Raw genomic sequence first — 19694 nt, forward strand, 5'->3', positions numbered from 1 at the left:
ATTGTGTTTATGTTTGTGCACATGTGTGAGTGTGTGTGTGTCTGTGTACTGTATGTGTGTGTTGCACAGATTGAAGGGGGGGTGAAGGGCATAATGTCAGGGCTTGTCTGACATTTGGCCTGGTGGGTTGGCTGGATGGTTGGTTTGCTGTCTAGATGGCTGGTTGGGTGCATCCCAGCTCAAGCCTGGCAACTCTCTCTCTTTCTCTCTCTCTCTGTGTGTCTCTCTCTCCCCCTGGAGTGACGGGCTGAGACATTAAGACAGGCGTTTTAATTAACTGTGCCACTCTTCCACCTGCTGCCCTCAATATGCTCCTGCCCAGGCAAGCTGTCTCTCATACCACTGACTCTCTTGCTCTCTTTTCGCTCCATCTTTTCCATCTCTTTATCATTTTTCTACTCTTTCCTTCTTTCTCTCCCATTCTTTCCAATTTCCAAATCTCTCCCTTCATCATTCCGACTTGCTCCCACAACCCCTCTTTTCTATCCCTTGTGTAACCCTCTGTAGTTTGACCCTAATAAATGAAAAGTCATACCAGATAGATAGGAAAGGCGATTCCATGAGGCTCATATGACAGAATTAGCCAATTTCTTTTTTGAACTTGGAGAGAATTAATTTCTACATGTATCCTGTTCTACTGACCCTCTAACTACCCCCCACCCATCCTCCACACACATACAGTGCACACACACACTCACGCTCTTCAAATCTATCTGGTAATTCAGTTCTGCCCGACACTCATCAGGCTATTCATTAAGGCCTGATTGGAGATGGATATTTCTGTTCCCTCATGACAGAATGGAGCAAGGGATCAAACTGGGGACATTTACAGGATTTAGGAGAGCAAATGCAATACAGCAGCAGCTTTGCGTGTGTGTCTGTACACTTGGACATGGCTGCGTGAATGTGTGCTCATAAATGTTTGTATTCATGTGTAAATGTATGTCTGGCCATTTAAGGATCTCATTTAGTACTGTTACTCATATAGTTTAATCATTTAGATCATAAATTGAGAATTAATTCTAACAGAACAGAGCAACAAATGATCCACTTTTAGCACTCTACTTAAATTGTATTACACTTTTAATGGGGTTAATAATAGACAGCATTAGCAACACAGGAAAACGATTCTACAAAGTGTTGTATTAAAAGGATTAATGTCCTCCCTTCAGAATTAAAGCCAGGTCTTAGAGATACAGCTAAGACTAACAAATGGCTCAGCTCTGGCTCCATGATGGGGCCTCAGTCGCAGCCATACTACAGTAAGAAGACAGCAACTGGGGCCCATATATCAGCCAGGCAGACAGGGAGCATTCATCTGCTGTGTAAGGAGAAGTGACTTTGAAGTTCTCCGCAGTGAGGTGAAAGAGCAGCCGTGGCCTCAACCTCTGTGTTTATGTAGCCGCACTAGCCCTGGGAGAGCTCTTAATGAATGATGTGGATAGATGGACACCATAGATAAAAGCACACACTCACACGTCTGTGTGAGGGCCAAGACACACACCGAGGATTTATGCATACTTTATGTTAAGGTCGTGGACATGCCGGGCTATACATGCAAGCATGTACTCTATGTCTGCATATAGACTGAACAGAAAAACACACAAAAACAAAGTGCTGAAGGTGCTGCTGGATTTAGTAGATGGAGTATGTTCCTAAATTACACTGTGTTTCACTAATAGGTTTCAGACCCAACTGGAGACTAACCTGTTAGAAGTAGGCTATGCCAACATCCCCCGGCAATGTCTTTGACTGGTGAACTTGGTAGGGTCACTTCTTCTGGGAACAGGATGTTCTTCTGTGTGTTTCCACAAGCCCGTCCACAGCCCCACTGAAACAACCTCCCGTCAACTGCATGTCAAGAGTCAGTGAATTAATAACATTTCTAATTTGACTAAGTAAGTAATCATGTTATCAACAGATTATTTCTGGGAAAAAAAATACTGTTATAACGACAGAGGTATTATAATGTGATATGACGGGCATATCATGTCAACTGATAGAAGATGTTTTGGACCCTGTGCACTCTCTCAATTAGTTTCAAAGTATAGCAGAAGCCTCTAACCCCCTGCAGCTCATCTTGCATCTCTCACCAGCACACCTCTAGGAGCATGTTGTCCTTGTTGTGCTGCTGCTGCATGGGGCCTCTGGTGATAAATTATGGATGCAACGCAAAAGCTGTAAAATTTGTTGTATCTTCTATTATCTTCATGTTAAAGGCCACAAAAGCTCTTCAGTGAAGTCAGCCATTAAGAAATGACAGGTATTGCTATCAGGCTTCTTTATAGCCTATTACCTGCAATGACAGCAGCTGCTGCTGCACCACTGTACGGCCTATCACATTATTTGCAGCTAAAGTCAGCTACTGTGTCATTTCGCCTCATTTTCTTGACAGTGCTATCATAAATCCATTGGGCTGCAGGGGAAACTGTCGACTACCTCGATTATCTTCATAGCCTGAATGAATTCTGAAATGTATGTAACAGGCAATGACTGTTATGGATCAGGAGCCAGGGCCATATTCTCTCTCTCTCTCTCTCTCCTTCCTTGTCTCTCTCTCAGGTGATGTGCCGATCGAGGGCTTGGGGGCACTGATATTCGCATAAAATTGAGTAAAATAGGTGAACTTTGAAGCACACAATGACAGCTCGAGACTAGTGACGTCAACTCTTTGCACTGGTGGATTGCAGGAAATAAATCTTATAGGTATAAAGCATAATAGGTGAAGGGTCAATGGTAGGATTCACTTCTTGTATGTGGGAGCACATTAAAGAAAAAAGGTTGTACAGGGAATATATAACATGGGTACATTTACAAATTTTAATCAATATCTATCCAACAATACATTTTGAATGTTATGTACAGTGCATTGCTGTACCTGTCAGTGCAAGGTTGTGGTTTGCCCCACAGGTGACCTTTGACACATGGTCCACACACTCCACAAAGCGAGGGACGATCACATTTTCATTAGAACCGCTGCCAATTTGTCCATAATCATTCTGCCTGTGGGGAGAAGAGTATAAACACATAATTAAAAAGATAATTAATTACCTGCGGGCATCATCTTCACATTCTTCTATTACATTTTATACTATATACAACACCATTTCAAAGCATGAAAATATTGCACATCTTTCAGTTTCTATTGGGTAAAAATAAATAATCAAATCAACTAACTATTACAGTGAGCAGGTTCCACTGGGGACTGTGGAACACATGCGTTTCCTACCATTTCTACAAATCCTCTTTGTGACAATAACGAGACACAGCCCTATCAGAAGTGAAACACCTCACTAACTAATTAGACTCTCAGGCTGCAGTCTGACAAAATATAAAGAGAAAAGTGCTTGAAGGAAGACTTGCTCTCCCGCAATTTGCATCTGCCACTTTTTACTGCATCTGTTCCAAGTGCCATTCAATGTTCTCTTCCTCCTTTTGTTGGGAAGTGTTGAGCCCCAACTATTTAAGCTCACCTCCTACCTACCCAGAGCTTTGTTCCTGCTCCTCTGCAGACCAGTAATGAGCCAACCGCCACAAAACCACTAGGAAATTAATGACTCATTATGGACGGGGCCTAGACCGCTCCACAGCCTCTCCTCCTCCCCTGCTCCACCACACATTCCCGCATGTAATCCTCCCTGACTCCCTCTTTCTCTCTCTTACTCTCATCCCTTCAGCCCATACAGAAAGACCCCAACACCTCCCTATCAATTAGAGCCTATTACAGGGCTCCCATGCTTGCAGGGCAAAGAAAGAGGGCCTTCACAGCTCAAGAGTGTGTGCAGGAGAGATTGGGAGAGTTGAATGAGGAGCCTTAAGGTGCTCCTTTCACACCCTTGCCCTTATCCATTATGCCAGTCTGTAGAGCTCCCTAGGAGAAACGTGCAGCCCCAAAAAGACTTGGGGATGAAAATAAGTCATGGGAGGGATTCTTGGTCACACCTTTTCCCTCTTCCCTCTACTCTAGTGTCAAATTATATCATAACTAGTCCTTAAGTAAAGCAACATGGTCACAGTGCTCCTCCATTAAATGGAGTGTTAGACAAAGATGCTGAGATCTAAATGATATATAGTAATCATACCATCTGCGTCCGTACTCATGGAAAGACAGACCAAGGCAGATATTAACAAGATAAAGCAAATGGTGGACAAGCACCTACACATGAAAATTCATGTGATTATTGATTTATTTTAGTTTCACTGCCTTTTACCCTTCACTGCATTCCCCTGGGCAATACCTACTTATTCATGGGACTGTTGGTCTTTGTTCAGAGCAAAAAATACTGTTCTACATTGCCAGCATTTTAGAATATCTTTCCTTTTTTTTCCTGGTAGGGCATGTCTCAGGTTTTCATTCAAGCATGCTATGCTCATTGGCTTTTGAAGCTACGGTGCATTTCAAGGCAATCCCTCTGAGAGTGAATGGGTGAGATCACATGGGTTTGAGGTGGTTTAGAATGGCAAATCCTGCTGAAAGTGTCATTTCCAGTCGGAGACATCAATTTGGTGTGTGAAACGGGGCCCCAGGAGAGCCCGATAGCCTGGGAGATTCCTGACAAGAGCAAAGGGCCTGGGGATCAGCTCCTACTCACCTGATAAGACAGGAATTTCATAAAGCGGTTCAAATACGCAGAGCAAAGCGAGAAAGCAGGAAAAAGGAGGAAACATGATAGACAACTTAAAAAAAAGTGCAGAGAGAATCTATAAAGATCTTTAACCCTTACATACTGTTCGGGTCACATTTGACCCATTTTGACATTTAAAAGAAGTGAAGACACGCTAACCCTAAGCGACAATTCTTTAAGTCTGAAATTCTTTGACTTTTTATTAAGTGGCGTAGAATATACAAAAATGGAAATACTGTATTTCACAATTATTTCAAATTTAACCCGTATTTATTCAAACAGATTTTAAAGCCACTAGAGGGGGTGAAATTAAGGTAAAGGCTGGTTGTGGGGAATCTTGAAACAGTGAAACATTGGCATGTGTGTGTATTTCTGTCATTGGGACAGTGGGGAGGAAGCTCAAGGTGGACTTTGACAATGTCAAGAGAACTGCCTGTGTTCCCACCATATTGCTACACATGCCAGGTATCCCACTCAGGCGGGCATCCGAAGCAGCTAACAAGCCTATACAAAGTAACAAATCAAACCCATCAATTCCCAGGCAACCAACATAGCGGTTGCCCAACACAGTCTCCCTGTAGCGGAGGGCAGCTTTCATTGGACTATAAAAAGTACCTGAGCCCCTATTTAACTGATTTGGTGTAGAGGAAGGAGTGATTTGGTGGATCTGTAATTCCAGGATGAAAAGGAGACAGTGAGTTAAAGAGAAAGTATTAGAAGAAGACAGCGTAGAGAAAATGGAGGAAAGGTCCTTGTAACTTTGCTCATGCAAAGGCGACGCCACCTTCCCCACATGCCAGCAGCAGCAGCAGCAGCACAGTTGTCCAAATTTTGCCCTGATAAGTCTGCAGTCCCACAGTCAATTGTCACACTTATATCACACTTTCTATAATGTGTGATGCATCTTTGTACAGCATAAAATACATTATAGTGATGCCATTAAACTCATTTGTTCTATGGAGGCAAAAAAATGAAACAAATCTTTATTTATGCCAAAAAGAAAAATTTAAGTTGAGGACTCATGCACTACTACAGCAAATAAGATTAGATGCAAACTAACTACTTGTCCTTTTGACTTTGATAATATAAACAGTAGTTGTTTACATTAGGAAAAAAATACACAAAACAGGAGTTGATCAATGACCCCCATCTGGGGAGGATTGTCAAAGCTCATAAGTATGGTTGATAGGGAGATATTAAAACACTGACATGCACAAATTAAAAATCTAAATTATTGTCACTACTGTTTCTGGCCAAACATTGTGGTAACTGTAAAACAGTGAACATAGGCAGTGGTATTAACTCTAATATAAAGCCTCAATTAGCTTAAGTGAGAGCAAAATGGCTGATAATTATTGCGCCAGCTCATTAGACTTGTTTTGTCACTAAAACCACTTAAATCACTACACAGTCATATACACAAGCAATGATGCAAATACACACATGCAGATGTTAGAGTTTATTCCCATCATAATGAGGCATACACTGTACAGGTTGGGTTTTACTTGTTTAGACAAAAAAAACTAAACACTTCAAACTAGATTTAATAGGTTATTACCACAGAAAACAAGCACTTTATGAAACCGATCATCCATAGACTAATTTATGAAGTGCTTGTACAAAAACAAACCACATGTGATTGTCATGCAGTGTGTCACAGTATGCTTTAAGACTAGTTAGAGACACATGGTAACTTATGTTTTGTACATTTTATGCCTCAAAAAGGCAGAATGCAGCCAACTTCCCCTTTTGTTCAAAAGGCTCATGTGGTTTTAAGTCTGTAGATCTCATCTCAAGAAGAAAAAGATCTCAAGTCGTTAAGTTTTTCAAGACATGACCTGAGTAAATCAGCGCTGTTGACTCTATTGATTTTGTGAAAATATTATCTATGAAATGGTGAATATCTGCATCCGTCTGCAGTACCTGCTATACATCTTGGCTAATAATGATACAGACTCTTCAGGAATAAAATCCTTGGGGCCGGCCATGAAAGTTTAAGATTCAATGCGGTAAAATACAATGTGCCGTAAAATATTAATGTGTGTGGTAAAATTATGCTGGTGGTAATATTTTAGATTGCTGCTGTCTGTAAAAGAGGCATATCTGTATTTATTTACAAGCAGGGATAGTGGATGGGGGGCTTTGTTTGAAGCCATGTTTATGAATATCGACTCAGGCTCCAAGGTAAGTGGCTATAAATCTGTGAGAGGATCTTTGTAAAGTTCCCTTGGAGGACATAACTTTAGGTCTAACCGCCTCCTTCCTTCACTTGACTTTTAAACATTTAGATGTAGCCCGGCCAACTGCATTTAGAACAGCTTCTAAATTATGAAGGGCTCCATTTTGAGAGTCCAAGTGTTAACCAATTGAAGTTGATAAATTGTGGCAATAGATTTTTCTCGGATAGAAACAGAGGTGTGTTTGGCCCTTGATCTGGAGTGTTTAAGAGTTTGGGGAAAACTAAAAGGGAACTCTGCACAACCTGCTATGTTCCAGATGTTGACTTGGATGTACTCGGCGGAAGGTGCCCTTAAACTCTATTATTCATTATTTTTCCAAGTATGCGCTGAATGTTGAACTTTTCAGCCCGATCTTTCCATGCTAGTCTCTTTGGGTAAGACGATGAATAGTGTGAACTACTTGAAGCCAAGAGCATGACCTGTGCTAATGAGAGAAACATTACTCCTATGATCAAAACGACCTCATATCATGTAGCTCACATCACCTTAGGCTATCAAGACCAGCTGGAAGAGTTCTATAGGTCCACATAAGATGAACCTTTCGCGGATGACTCATTCACGCCTTCTTTTTTTGCGTCATATCTTTGACATATTTATCTATTTATTTTGGTTCAAGGTTCTGAAGTTCAGATCACAGGGGTGATTGCATTAGTAATGGTGCTGCAGTTGGCTGACCTAGAGATGATGGACACAGAGGTCTGTATCCTCCGGCTACGATGATCACATAGGAGCCAGGATTAAGAGAACAGATTTCTTTCCTGCTTGAGTTCAAAGGGCTCAATCAAAGTGTTTCACTGCTGAACTTTTGCCCCGCTCTTTAAATGCATAATTAACTGACAAGTGGTGATAAGGTTGAGCCCTGTGAAAATACTGTTTTTGGTTTTTCTGCCTGGTGATGAATGCAGTAACAGTTGATGTCATTACGCACTAATAAATGGCTGGAAAGCTGCATTGATCCAACCATCTAATTCCAAGAAAATAGCTTCCTCCTGAGCTAAATTGGAGAAAATTGACAACCCTCCATTAAAGCCCTATCTCATTCTTTTACTCCCCTCTCTCTTTCTTTCTTCATTTCTTCCCATTTCCATTTCTTCCTCCCCAGTGTGCCGCTTGCTTTCTCAGGGCTAATCCTCACGGCCTCGTCGCTTATGTAGACCTGAGCTATCGCTCTCTTGCCGCTGGTGTCCCTGACGCTAGCTGACACTAGGTATCAGTTCACACCCTGAACACACAGAGAGAGGTGCTAAACAAGGACTTTGGGACATGTCACAGCACACTTAAAGAGCTTCACAGTGGTACAGAGGGAGTTCAGAGTGAAAAAAACACGCTCAGTCGGTAACAGACGTACGACACACTGTACACAATAAATTCTGTTTTGACTTGGTTTAAAAAAAAGTAGGACATTTAATTTATTATATGGTATGGCTTCAATCATATCATATATATCATTTATACCATTTAATCATACAAATATGGTATTATGGTATTATATTTGCATTTTGTATTTTAAACGTAATGCTCACAATCATATGCTCCTCTCTTGCTATTGAAGAGGTAAATATTTCCTCGTATATTTTTTCTGACAGACCATGTGCTTTTGCTGTTATGGTGGTAATAGTGTGCCTCTGAGATCTAATGCAATTAGGCTATGTTGAGTGCTTAATCAGTCTTGATTACCTGTTGAACATTGCAAACAGGCAGCCTCCTAGCTCTTGGAGATATGAAGGTTGAATTCCACTAATTAAAAGTGATGCAGAAATGAGAAAGGAGCTTAACAAAATACATTATTATGAAATTGCAAAAAATATTGCTTAATCTGATCCTTCACCCAAACAGAGCCACCCTGTGATCTATGTTATTTTTGAGGTCTTCTCTGGTGTTAGAAGAAATAGGAAGCATCTGTACAGTTCCTTTGTCTGACAGAAAAACACACGTTATACATTTTCATACATACAGGCTGAGAGTTGAACCCATATGAATATACTGTACTATAGTGGCTCTCCAGATGCTCAGGTAGTAATCCAAGTCTGTGGCGATATGTGCCAGGAAAAAAAAAATCTGTTTTATAGGCAAATTATTTCATCACAAATGTTGAAAAGATTGCCCCATCTACAAATACTTAAAAAGCGGTCCATGTCCTTAAGTTAGTGAAATTATACAGTATGTTTTTTTTCCCTCCTCTCACTTCCTGTTTTGTGACTGAAAATCGTGCAGAGCCCACACCACTTTAAGCCAGTATTTACAGTTACGATCTGGCTGTTGTTTTCCAAGGAGCCGAGCTGTGCTTTTCCTTTTTTTATTCATTTAGCTGTAAGGCAGAGTGTGATAAGACAGAACGAAGACTTCCCTCATAACGAGGCACATGCCAAGTCTGACATAATCCAATCTGGTCCATTTTCATCAGCTTTTGTCTCGTGTTTTTTGCTTCTCTTTTGGACTTTCCTTTGGTTCCAACGATGGCTCAAAAACCTGAAATGACACAATTCGGTCGCACTTGTATGGTGGTGAGGCTGCAATCCAAATGGCTTTTCTGCAGAAAAATCCTTGAAGACCCACACACATTTAAATCTGGCCCTGGGGGCAACAGGCTCTAAACCACCGAGATAAAAAAACATCCAGGCCAAAAGCAGAAAAATATATTTTAAGGGAGGGCTTACCATGGCAACAAAAAGGCATGTCAAACTTGTGGAAAGGAGGCATTCTGACTGAGGAGTAAACACAGACCAGTGTGCCCGTAGGAAAGCCTAGGAAAAGCTCTCCGCATATTAAAGGGCCCAGCCTCACACATGTATACAACAAAAAGAGAGACAATGGCAGTAATAACAGGCGAGGCGTCAGGGTACGGAAAAGACGGTTAAACGGTCATTTGTGAGAAGAAACGTAACCGGGCCTAATAGAAGCTGTGCCATAGGCAGGGGCCTTGCAGATGGAGGCAAACAGTTCTCTTAAATGTGTTATTGGGTATAAACAAGAAACATTCCCTCTGGTCTACTGGTATGCACTGGAGTCAAAACATTAACCATTTATTAAGGAAGCTTATTTGACAGAGATTCTAGATGCTTCCATGTAACAGTGAATATATTAAAACATGTAGCTGAAAATAAACGACAGGTTACAGGAAGTGAGAAGAGGTAACAGGAACTTTCAGGCGTAGATTAAGGCAAGTGACAGGCATGATGGAGCAGGACCACAAAATGTAGAAATACCCTGTGAAATTTCAAACCCCTATGCCTCAAATTATAGACAGGGAGGAGAACTCCACCGCCTCACTGCTCTCTGCCAGGCTGTGCCACCTTCATAGCGAACCGTCGATACGCCATGAGGATATTTTAAATCCTCAATAACATCTGATGTCGGCAAAACCAAGTCAACAGAGAAGTGAAAGAACTAAAAAAGAAAGAGTGGGAGTCTCACAAATAAAAACCTCGCTATATTCTCTTTTTCTGTTCGCACTTATGCCATAAACACTTATATTTTCCAGTGTAAACACAATCAGTGCTGTGCAGGAATGATGAAAAGGCGTTAGTCTTATTATAGGAGAAAATAACAAGCTCTCATGAAGGGATTGATTGTTTTCAAATCGTAGATCTTTGTAAGAGGAGTGTAAAGTAGAGCTAAGTCTCCATTATAGGACGCTGCTGCTACATTGCTTTTGATTTTCTGTCAACATCCCTCTTACCAACTAGGCACTGTATTTACTAAATGCATCGGGGCCAAGAAATGGATTGAATATAGTGTTCGTCTTCTGCAATCCAAATTGTGTAAACCAGTTGGAGGTATTGCAGGTCTATTATTCTGTGTGTCCCACTCTGCCAATGTTTATAGATACTGTAGGACTCTTCTGAATAGTTGACTGCACAATATGGGTGTAGTTACTGAAACAAAACCAAACATAAATTAACCGTGAACCATGCAAGCAGGCAACTCACTCCTGCAAAGCTCTTTTCCTCTGATGCGAGGATTATACACAGAAAAAGGAGTCTCAAACCAAGTGAAAACTGTTTCCCCAAACATGTCCACACACAAATCAATGCCTGTTTAATAAACATGTTCTTGTTGTTTCTATTTGTAATTCTCGTGTTTTAGTGATTTTACACCCAAACAGTGTTTTATGATGGTAATGATTTTTGAAATGTGTTCAACAATTTCAGTATATAAAATATGACATTGAAAAGTAGACAGGCAAGGTGTATTATAATGATGTTTAGAGTCAAAATTTAAGGTGGTGTTTTAGTTTAATGCCTCGGTTCATACTTTCTTGTTGTGGTACTGTCTATTTACAGGAATGTAATTAGTCTAGGTTAAAATTACAACTCTACAACAATGGAGCCTATATTGGAGTAGTGAGGATAAAAAGAAGTATTACAATTGGATTAATAAAGACTGTTTATCTCTTCAACCTCCACCGCAAATTTCAAAAACTGGAACATATGCACACACACACACACACAACTGCATGTACGTAGGCATATAAACAATCCAACATAAACACACAGTATTTGCACATGCATCCTTCTTTGGTTGCAGTCTATATGTTTGGTCATCAAGTTGCCCAACCTCACGGTCTATTATAAGTCGGTCATCTTCACCCTTCTCTTCTCCCTCAGAGTCATGGCCCCTCTGTCCCCTCTAAGTACCCCAATAAATTCAAATGTAATGCTCCTAAATGAGATCACTTACATGTGCCATTTCTCTTCAACTATATTTATCATCTAACACTTTGGCCTTCATTAACAAATGGCACTGGAGGTGATGGTGGTGGGTGATTCCTCATTCCCGCCGCAGGATAGAGACAGAGAGAAGGCTGTCACCAAATGACACAAACTGAACTGGGAGGGAGTTAACGCTTCATGTTGTGATGTAAGTCTTAGTCCAGAGTCACTAAGTGTTTCCTGAGGACAACAGAATTACTGGTCAACAGAAAAGTATAAATAATATAGAAACAATAACAAAGGCAAAGTCAAACTGAACTGAAGGTCTCCATGCCATATCTTGACATTAAAATAATTTTGTTTGCGCAGATTAAATATAATGTGTAAACACTGTTACAGCAACCCGGGATGCCATGGGTAAAAAGATGACTCATCTCTGCTCACCAAAACAGTTTAGAATCATAATTTCAACCTGAAGCAACACAGTACTGCACCCATACACAATCCCTCCTTCACAACACTGTCAAACACTAAATGTGAAATGCAGAGGCCACCCACTGTCCAATGAGCATCAGCCAACTAGTTTGGCCATTTACATCGATGGATTTAATTGGCTGTCGTCTCCAGCATTGTGTAAGGCAGTGGGGTGCATTTGTATGGGACCACTCCTGTAATATTACATACTGTTCCATCACTTAAGGTTAAGCCTACCTATTGTTAAATTTATAGTCCAACTATTCTTCTTGCTCTGGCACTCATTCCTCATCTGCATTGGCAAAGAAAACATTCAGTTTAGCTATTAATTATCACGACAATGGAAAGATGCACAAAGCAAGGGTAACCCCTTTTTTATTTCCTTTAATAAACATTTTAAAACAGCTTCATTATAATAATGTATTTTGATTAACGATGTTTACCACAGTGCTGGTAGTGAAAATTGCTTTCCCATAAATTAAACCAATAAAAGTTAGTTGATGAATTATTGCCTAAATGTAAAATGTTACAGTCTGATTCATTCACAGCAGCTCTACTCTGCACAGTATAAAATCTACATATTCAGAAAATAATAAACATAATTAATTAATTGGATTTCATGACAACTATACTTAAAACAATTGTATTTTCTTTCATTTTCAAATATCCATAGTTTCCATTATGAATAAATACAAATACATAAAATGCTAAGACTCAGTGTTTCTGTAACTCCGCCACATTTTGTTTTATGTAGTTAATGACTGAACTTTCTTTAATATGTTAAAGAAAGTTTTAATGATACTTTATGTAAAGATATAGGAAATGTTTTCTAGACCAATCCAACGGAGCGACTTGAAGTTTTACAAAAGTTAATTTCAGGAGTTTAGTTTTGGTGAATTTACAGTATGTATATATGTATCTAATTAATGTATGTAATACATGAAATTATGTACTGTAAGTACAGTCTATATGCATTTATTCTTATTTATAATTTAATTCATGAAACTTTGAATTGTTTTTATGTTTTGTTTTATATGTTATGTTTCCATATTAAGAAGCAATAGCTTCAGTTATTGAATATTTTAACTGTATGAAGTGATCTAATAATTTATCTTTTTCATTAAAATTTACATTAAAATTATTTAAATCAGATTTGCATTTACAAAGATTTAGCATTCACTATGATAAAGAATAATTAAAGCACAGTCATTTATACTGTATCTCCATTAAAGTCAGAGTAAGGAAAAAAGCTTACAATAACATTAGAAAGGGTACAGTATGTTGATTGGTTAGAGACATGCCTTTTCTTTAAGGGTGGAAATTGATTGATTGCACAATAAGAAACTACTGTTGAGAATGACACGATTCAGAATAACTATTCATACTTACATAGCTTGGTCCAAATTATAAAAAAAAGAAAATGCTAATATACTGACATGTCAGGTGAAATCAAACAGACAAAATGCAATTTCTTGTGCAGAAATCAATTTGTACTCCCAAATCCAACTTAGGTGTTTTTTTTTTTTTTATTTCAGATGACATTAAAAGAACACAAATGCATTTTTATCATAGCCACTCTCTGTTCTTCTCTGATAACTACTTGTTCATGCTGATTTCAAATAATGCTTTGCGCGGCTCTGGTATTTAACAGAGCAAAAGGCTGTGTTCCCCTCAAGGTAAATTTACTATCTCAAAAACTAAAAAAAGGCAAGAAAAAGGGATGCTTTGTGGGGGAAGTCTAACATTTTAACATCTCTGTGCTTCATCTAAATCACTGACAACAAAATAGCCTCTAGCATGATTCTCTCTCTCTTCCTCCCTCAAAGTTAACTATGACATCTGGCATGGGCTCTGAACACCATGACAACAGACACCACGACTACAGACACCACGGCAGCATACAACTGTAGTGCAAGGAAAGAGACAGTGAGGAAGAGAGGGGGGAGACACACAGCTTGTTAATGGGGGAGAATGCAATGTAAAGAGATCAGTAATTACCATTATTTAAACAACTCCCAATAACAAGTGGATTATGTAGAGCCTAGCTATTGTGAAGACAAGCGTCGCTCTAATGTTTCTGATGCAAATCCTTTTTTTTTTTCTTTTTTTTTGAATTTAAAAATCTGAGAGCCATTGTCTTGACAGGGAACATAAGCACTAGTGCTGGGAAATGTACAGTAAAATACATAATTTGGGCTAAGCTAATAACTGGGGACACACTCTTCTTACAGTGAATATTTGTATTATTCATTTAAGCATTAAGGATCCAGAGGAGATGGTACAGGAGCCCCTGTGTGTGCCCTGGGGCTATTGTCATGGTGGGCATAATGGGAGGGGATTGTAGTGCAAATGTTGTCATCTGTATATCCTAATGCTGCAATTTAGGAAGAAACTCTACGTGACTCATGACAAGAGGTCTGAAATAATGTAGAGATGAAGAAAGGAGAGAGAAACAACAGACTGACAGAAAGAGAGAGAGAGAGAAATGACAGAGAGAGTCTTGTCTTTGGTGAAGTGAGGAACACTGTGGCAGGTAATACTCTGGACACTGCCACTCACTTTCCCAATCAGGCAGAAATTATAATTTTAATAGACATTCAATTAGATTAATTATTTCACATTTCTTCCTTGTATCGGTCAAGACCCCTCCAATCAGATTTATCTCTGAAACACATTTTTGTTCAGGCCAAACGATGGATTGACAATGCAAAGGGAAGAGTGAAGTCAATTTTGCTTGATGTCACTGACAGCTTAGCATGTAATTACTGTCACACATGCACAATAGCAGTACTTAAAGAAGTGCAAGGACAATCAATTTAGCTTTCAGGACTGCAACTTAAGCATAAGTACATAACTTTATTTGAAAGAGTAAGAGTGGAGGTTGTTTAAATCTGGATTTATATAAATATATGTGGTGTTTTGGAATTTTTTTCCTCTTCCTATTAAAGATCTGGGATGGATTGTACAGCAGCACCCTCTTGTGGAGCCTAAGTAAAATGCAACCTATGTTCAGCACTGCAGCCTCTCTTTGCTCCCTTCTCCTCTCTGTATCCTGCTGCAGAATTCCTCCTCTACCGGATAGATCTTCCCTCCAGCCCCTTCCTGTCGGAGACGCCCAGCCACTTCCCCCTTCTCCAACATTGCGTCTCTTTATTTCTCACTCGGGCTTGGCACGATCTCAGTGACCTCTTAGTCAAATATTTAGATGGTCGATTTCAACCCCTTTAAGGAACTGCCTCACAACCTCTCGCCATAAAGAAATCGATGGGACGAGTTCAAATGCCAGTGAAAATGTTCAAACATAAACAGGTTCGTTGGGAGGCTATGGGGAGGAGTGTTGGCAGAGGTAGGAGTGTTGGTAGAAGGAGGTGGGGGCAGGGGGTGGGTGGCTGCGAGCGGGGGGGTGTCTGATGAAAATGTATGCACAGCCATAGAGTAGCTATGCATATGGTTAGAGAGGGATTACACAGAGGGATGAGCAGAGACACTGAGAGGGTTTAAAAAGAGGGTGAACGCTCGAGACACAATGAGGCAAGGCGGGGCATTCATGTTTATCAACGGAGGGTGGGGGGGGCTGCTGAGAGGAGAGGAGAGGAGGCATGTATTTGGTACATCATTGGAAAAAGGGGCTTCGCCTCTTTTGCTAAACAGAGTGACCTCTAGTCAGGGCCTTGGGGGGAAGAGGGTTCAGGGGGTGTATGGTAGTTAGAGCAGCCTACTCTCACTGTTCCCTTCAGGGAGCGACACTGCACCAAACAGCATGGACAAACCAGGGCATTAATATCCTCACACTAACCCTGTGACAATACCCCATTATATATGTACGCCTCTGTACATTACACACCTTGAACTAGAAACAATTGTGCCCTTTTTCTTTCTTTCCCCTCAGCACTTGAACCACAGCCAAGAAATGCAGTGAGCACATTCCATTATATATATATTTTTTTTTATTTCATAGGCAAAAAAGGGTGTGCAGATGCGCACACATACACACACTCTACTGAACACCTTCACTGTGTTCTTTACATAATCAGTTACCTTGTGACACCTACCTTTGCAGCAAATGACTGTTTGCCTTTTATTCTGCTGTGTTTTCTCTCTATCTCTCCCTTCCAGCCATGTGTATCATCTATAATTACAATTCGCACTGATTCAAGCCCGCCATGCTAAAACCCAGCCTACAGTATAAAATAAGAAAGCAGCTTGTAAGGTGCAAAGGGAGAACTTGACAACCAAGACACAAGGGAGGGGGTAAAGAGAGAAAAAAAAAATCTAAACACAAGCTCTGGCCGTGGGGTAACAGCATCAGCACAGTATTATGATGTTTCTAAATGGGGAGCGTGTCTCATGACGCGGGTCCCTGTCCAGATATCGATTGCTCCTGTGGCTGCAACACTAACAGCAGTGGAGAACCATTGAACTTTAAAGCAAATAGTCCTTCTCCCCCGCTCAGCGTCCTCTCACAGGCGATCAATACAGGTCGGCCCAGCATGGCTAACACCTCTATCTGGAATAATGGCCTTCCTCCTATAGTTACTGACCAGGAAGAGATACAGGCAGGCTGGAACAGGTCAACATAGGAGTTTCAAAATTGGAGAAAAATGGATACAGAGGCTTCAGCATACGCATTAATCATTTTAAATAATAATGTAATAATTATTTTACAATACAAACCCGTTACTACCTGCTAAACTAAGATGAAGCAGACAAGCAGCCTACAAGGCAGTTGGAACTATCTGAAGGATTAATACAGCAATCTATTCATAAATTTAAAACTATTAAATTCAAAATCAAAGTAACTACTATTGCTGTAATACAAATACTATCAGCAAAATTATGATATATCAGGAGCAGTTCATACCGATAAAACCACTGGTGCTTGGACACTCCCTGCCCATTGTCCTTTTACAGTCTTCCATTTACTTGCATGCTTAATAGGTAGAGGTGGGCAGGGCATCTGTTTGATCCCCATTAGCCACTGTGACCCTAATGTTCCCCACTCCATTACTTTGCTGCACAGGATAGAAGAGGAGATGATGCTCTTAGCAGAGAGGAAGGCCGAGGGGTTCAGCATGGCTAGGCAGAGATCAAGTGTGAACAGGGAGAAACGCCCATTGCCCATTCGGGATCACCCTGGGACCTCTCAGGACACCCAGAGGGATACACCCTGTATTCACCTCGGGCCTGTCCTATACACTCAAAAACATGATATGAAGCACCCTCATCGTGTACAACACATGTATTCATAATAGACCTATTTCTGGCATGTATGTCTAATTTAGTTTCCTTATTTCACATGGAAAAGAACTCTGACATCCAAACGGTGAGCAAATAAGTAATCAAAATAACCTTACAGCTAATCATAGTTTGCAAAATGATGGTTTTATAAGTAAAGAAAATAGGGTTTTGGTTTGTAAAATACATCTTTAAAAAAAGAAACAATCCCTCTCTTTTTTTCTGGTTGTTACCCAATCGCTATACAGGGATATTTTTGAAATTTAGTGCTGTGGGACCAGACACAGACTGTGCAAAGGTTTCTCCATCCTAGTCTTCCTGTTTAAGGGTATTACTGTAAAACAGGCAACTGGATAATAGCAGGGTTCAAAGCAATATGCAAAAAGAATGCAGTTTTTCCAGCTGAAATCATCTGATCCCTTCCATGCCTGAATCAGCTTCAGCTGTAAGCTAGATCGTTGAGGAGGAACAAAAAGGGGAAAAGCAAATGAAAGAGAGAGAGAGTAAAGGAGAGAATGTGAGAGACAAGACAGAGACAGGAAAAAGAAATTCGAGAGAATGCACTGCAGTGCAAAGTGTTTAAAGATGGCTGATGTCAGAAGTCAGAGGAAGACAGTTCTTGGCATCAGGAGTTAGGAGTGTAGCAAATCATGTGGCCAAGGCAGAGGCCAGTCTGAACATGGAATGTAACAGAAGCCTCAAATATGGCGGCATTGGAACTCAAAATCTCTTGGCTCATGGATTTCTGCAGCAGCAAGCTACTGTGTAGGGAAGTGCTGACTGCTGACTGTAGGAATTTCACTTCTAACCGAGGATCAGAAAGGGATCCATCGTGACAAAAAGTCCCTCATTAAAGGCTCAGGCAGACTGTGACCACGATTACAGCAAACTTGTTTGTTAGCAAGTGTTTGCACTCATCTAGGCATGCAAGAGTCCAGGCGAAAATAATTTCTGTACTTTGCAAACTCTGCAGAGCATTGCACTGGATACACATTTTAAAACACTATATTCATACGACTGTTTCCAGAGTGTTCAGAAAAGCACTAGTAAGGCTTAAATTCCCTCAGAACATAAATAAGTGTGATTGAGTGATGTGTCACTCACAAAAATGAAGAGCATATTTGAATTTCAAAAGGATAGCTCCTCAGGCTCAGCCTTCCCAGTTCTTAATTGTGCCTTAACTGCTCTTGCCTATTTTAATGGGTAGAGGTGGGCTGGTTCTCTATCTGAACTCCATTAGCCCAGTATTAGCCATAGTGACCGTAATGTTCCCCACATCATTACTCTGTTGCTGGGAGAAGAGAGATGATGGCCCTGAGAAAAGATGAAGGCCGGGAGGTTCAGCATGGCTGGGCAGAGCTCGAGTGTGAACAGAGGAAACGCCCCTTTGCCCATTCTACAAGTCCCAAATTCCCTCTGAGACCCCAAGACGGGTACCAGCCTGCATTCAGCACGCCCCTGTCCGACACAGACCCCTCGCACAAAAGGATCAGCAGTTATGAATAACTCTTTTGCCAGTAACCACTCCCCTCTCACGCATCAGGAGACTTTGGGAGCAACTTAATGGCTCACGCCAATAGATAGCACTAAAGCTTTAACAGACAGCAGTCCTGCAATATTTATGTATTTACCCTCACATCATTCATTCATAGAGTATGTTTTCAAAGGATAATGTGTACTTAACTACTCCAACATGTGCATGATACGCTACAGGTTTCGTTACTGACCCCTCCCCTCCTGTTTTTCTAGTAATTCCCCAAGTTATTAGGTCCAATTGCACTAATTGCTGTGAGGAGTGGCCATAGGGCATCTGTAACAGGCTGCCTTTGACAGCAGTGAACTGTGCGTGTGTGGAGAAGTCAGAAACAAGTGGCACTGTCCTACAGTTGAACCCAGGAACTGTTCTTGCACATGTCTCACCTTTCATCCCATGACCCCATTATTTCTCCTTCCATAGAAACCTCACCAAACAGTATATGTTTGATTGCCCTGGCCCTCCGATCTCTCTCCCTCTCATAATGTTATCTTAAGAAATGTGGAAACAATTGAACCTCCATTTGATTTTGGCGGCCGAAATGACTACCACATTGGCATCTTCCATACTTGTGTGTGTGTGAGTGTGTGCTGAGTTCCCCCCAGAGAGTCCACTGAGAGATTCCAGGGGTTGTGTGATCCAGTTCCTCTCATCATGGCAAATTGACCATGTGCACTTGACGGCCAGCTGAGTAATCTCCCGACACGTCGGATTTAACACACCACTCCGCAATCACAGAAAGAAAAATAACTTTGGGGAAGAAAAGTCATAAATAACCTGGCAGAGAGGGAGCCTCACTCTCTCCTTGCCCTCTGAACCTGGTTGAGAAAACAGTCAATAAGAGAGGAGCCACATGATTTTCACTGGAGTTATGTGGTTGTAATCATTAGGAGAGCCATTATATGCCCTAGAGTGTAATACTAACCTTGAATGC

The 19694-nt window shown here is 40.7% G+C and overlaps 1 protein-coding gene across 4 annotated transcripts in view; it reads right to left on the reverse strand.

The window, feature by feature from the left end:
* The window catches only part of LOC137195356 (probable E3 ubiquitin-protein ligase HERC2), a 335566-nt gene that overhangs the window by 203574 nt on the left and 112298 nt on the right, over positions 1 to 19694 (reverse strand). For all 4 annotated transcript variants that reach the window (XM_067607635.1, XM_067607631.1, XM_067607643.1 and 1 more), the window contains exons 6-7: positions 2879 to 3003; positions 1708 to 1851 (exon numbers count right to left, since the gene is read on the reverse strand). In XM_067607635.1, coding sequence (XP_067463736.1) covers positions 1708 to 1851; positions 2879 to 3003 — 269 coding nt within the window. The remainder of the gene's footprint in view (positions 1 to 1707; positions 1852 to 2878; positions 3004 to 19694) is intronic.

The sequence above is a fragment of the Thunnus thynnus genome, chromosome 2, assembly GCF_963924715.1.
Source record: "Thunnus thynnus chromosome 2, fThuThy2.1, whole genome shotgun sequence".
Lineage (NCBI taxonomy): Eukaryota > Metazoa > Chordata > Actinopteri > Scombriformes > Scombridae > Thunnus > Thunnus thynnus.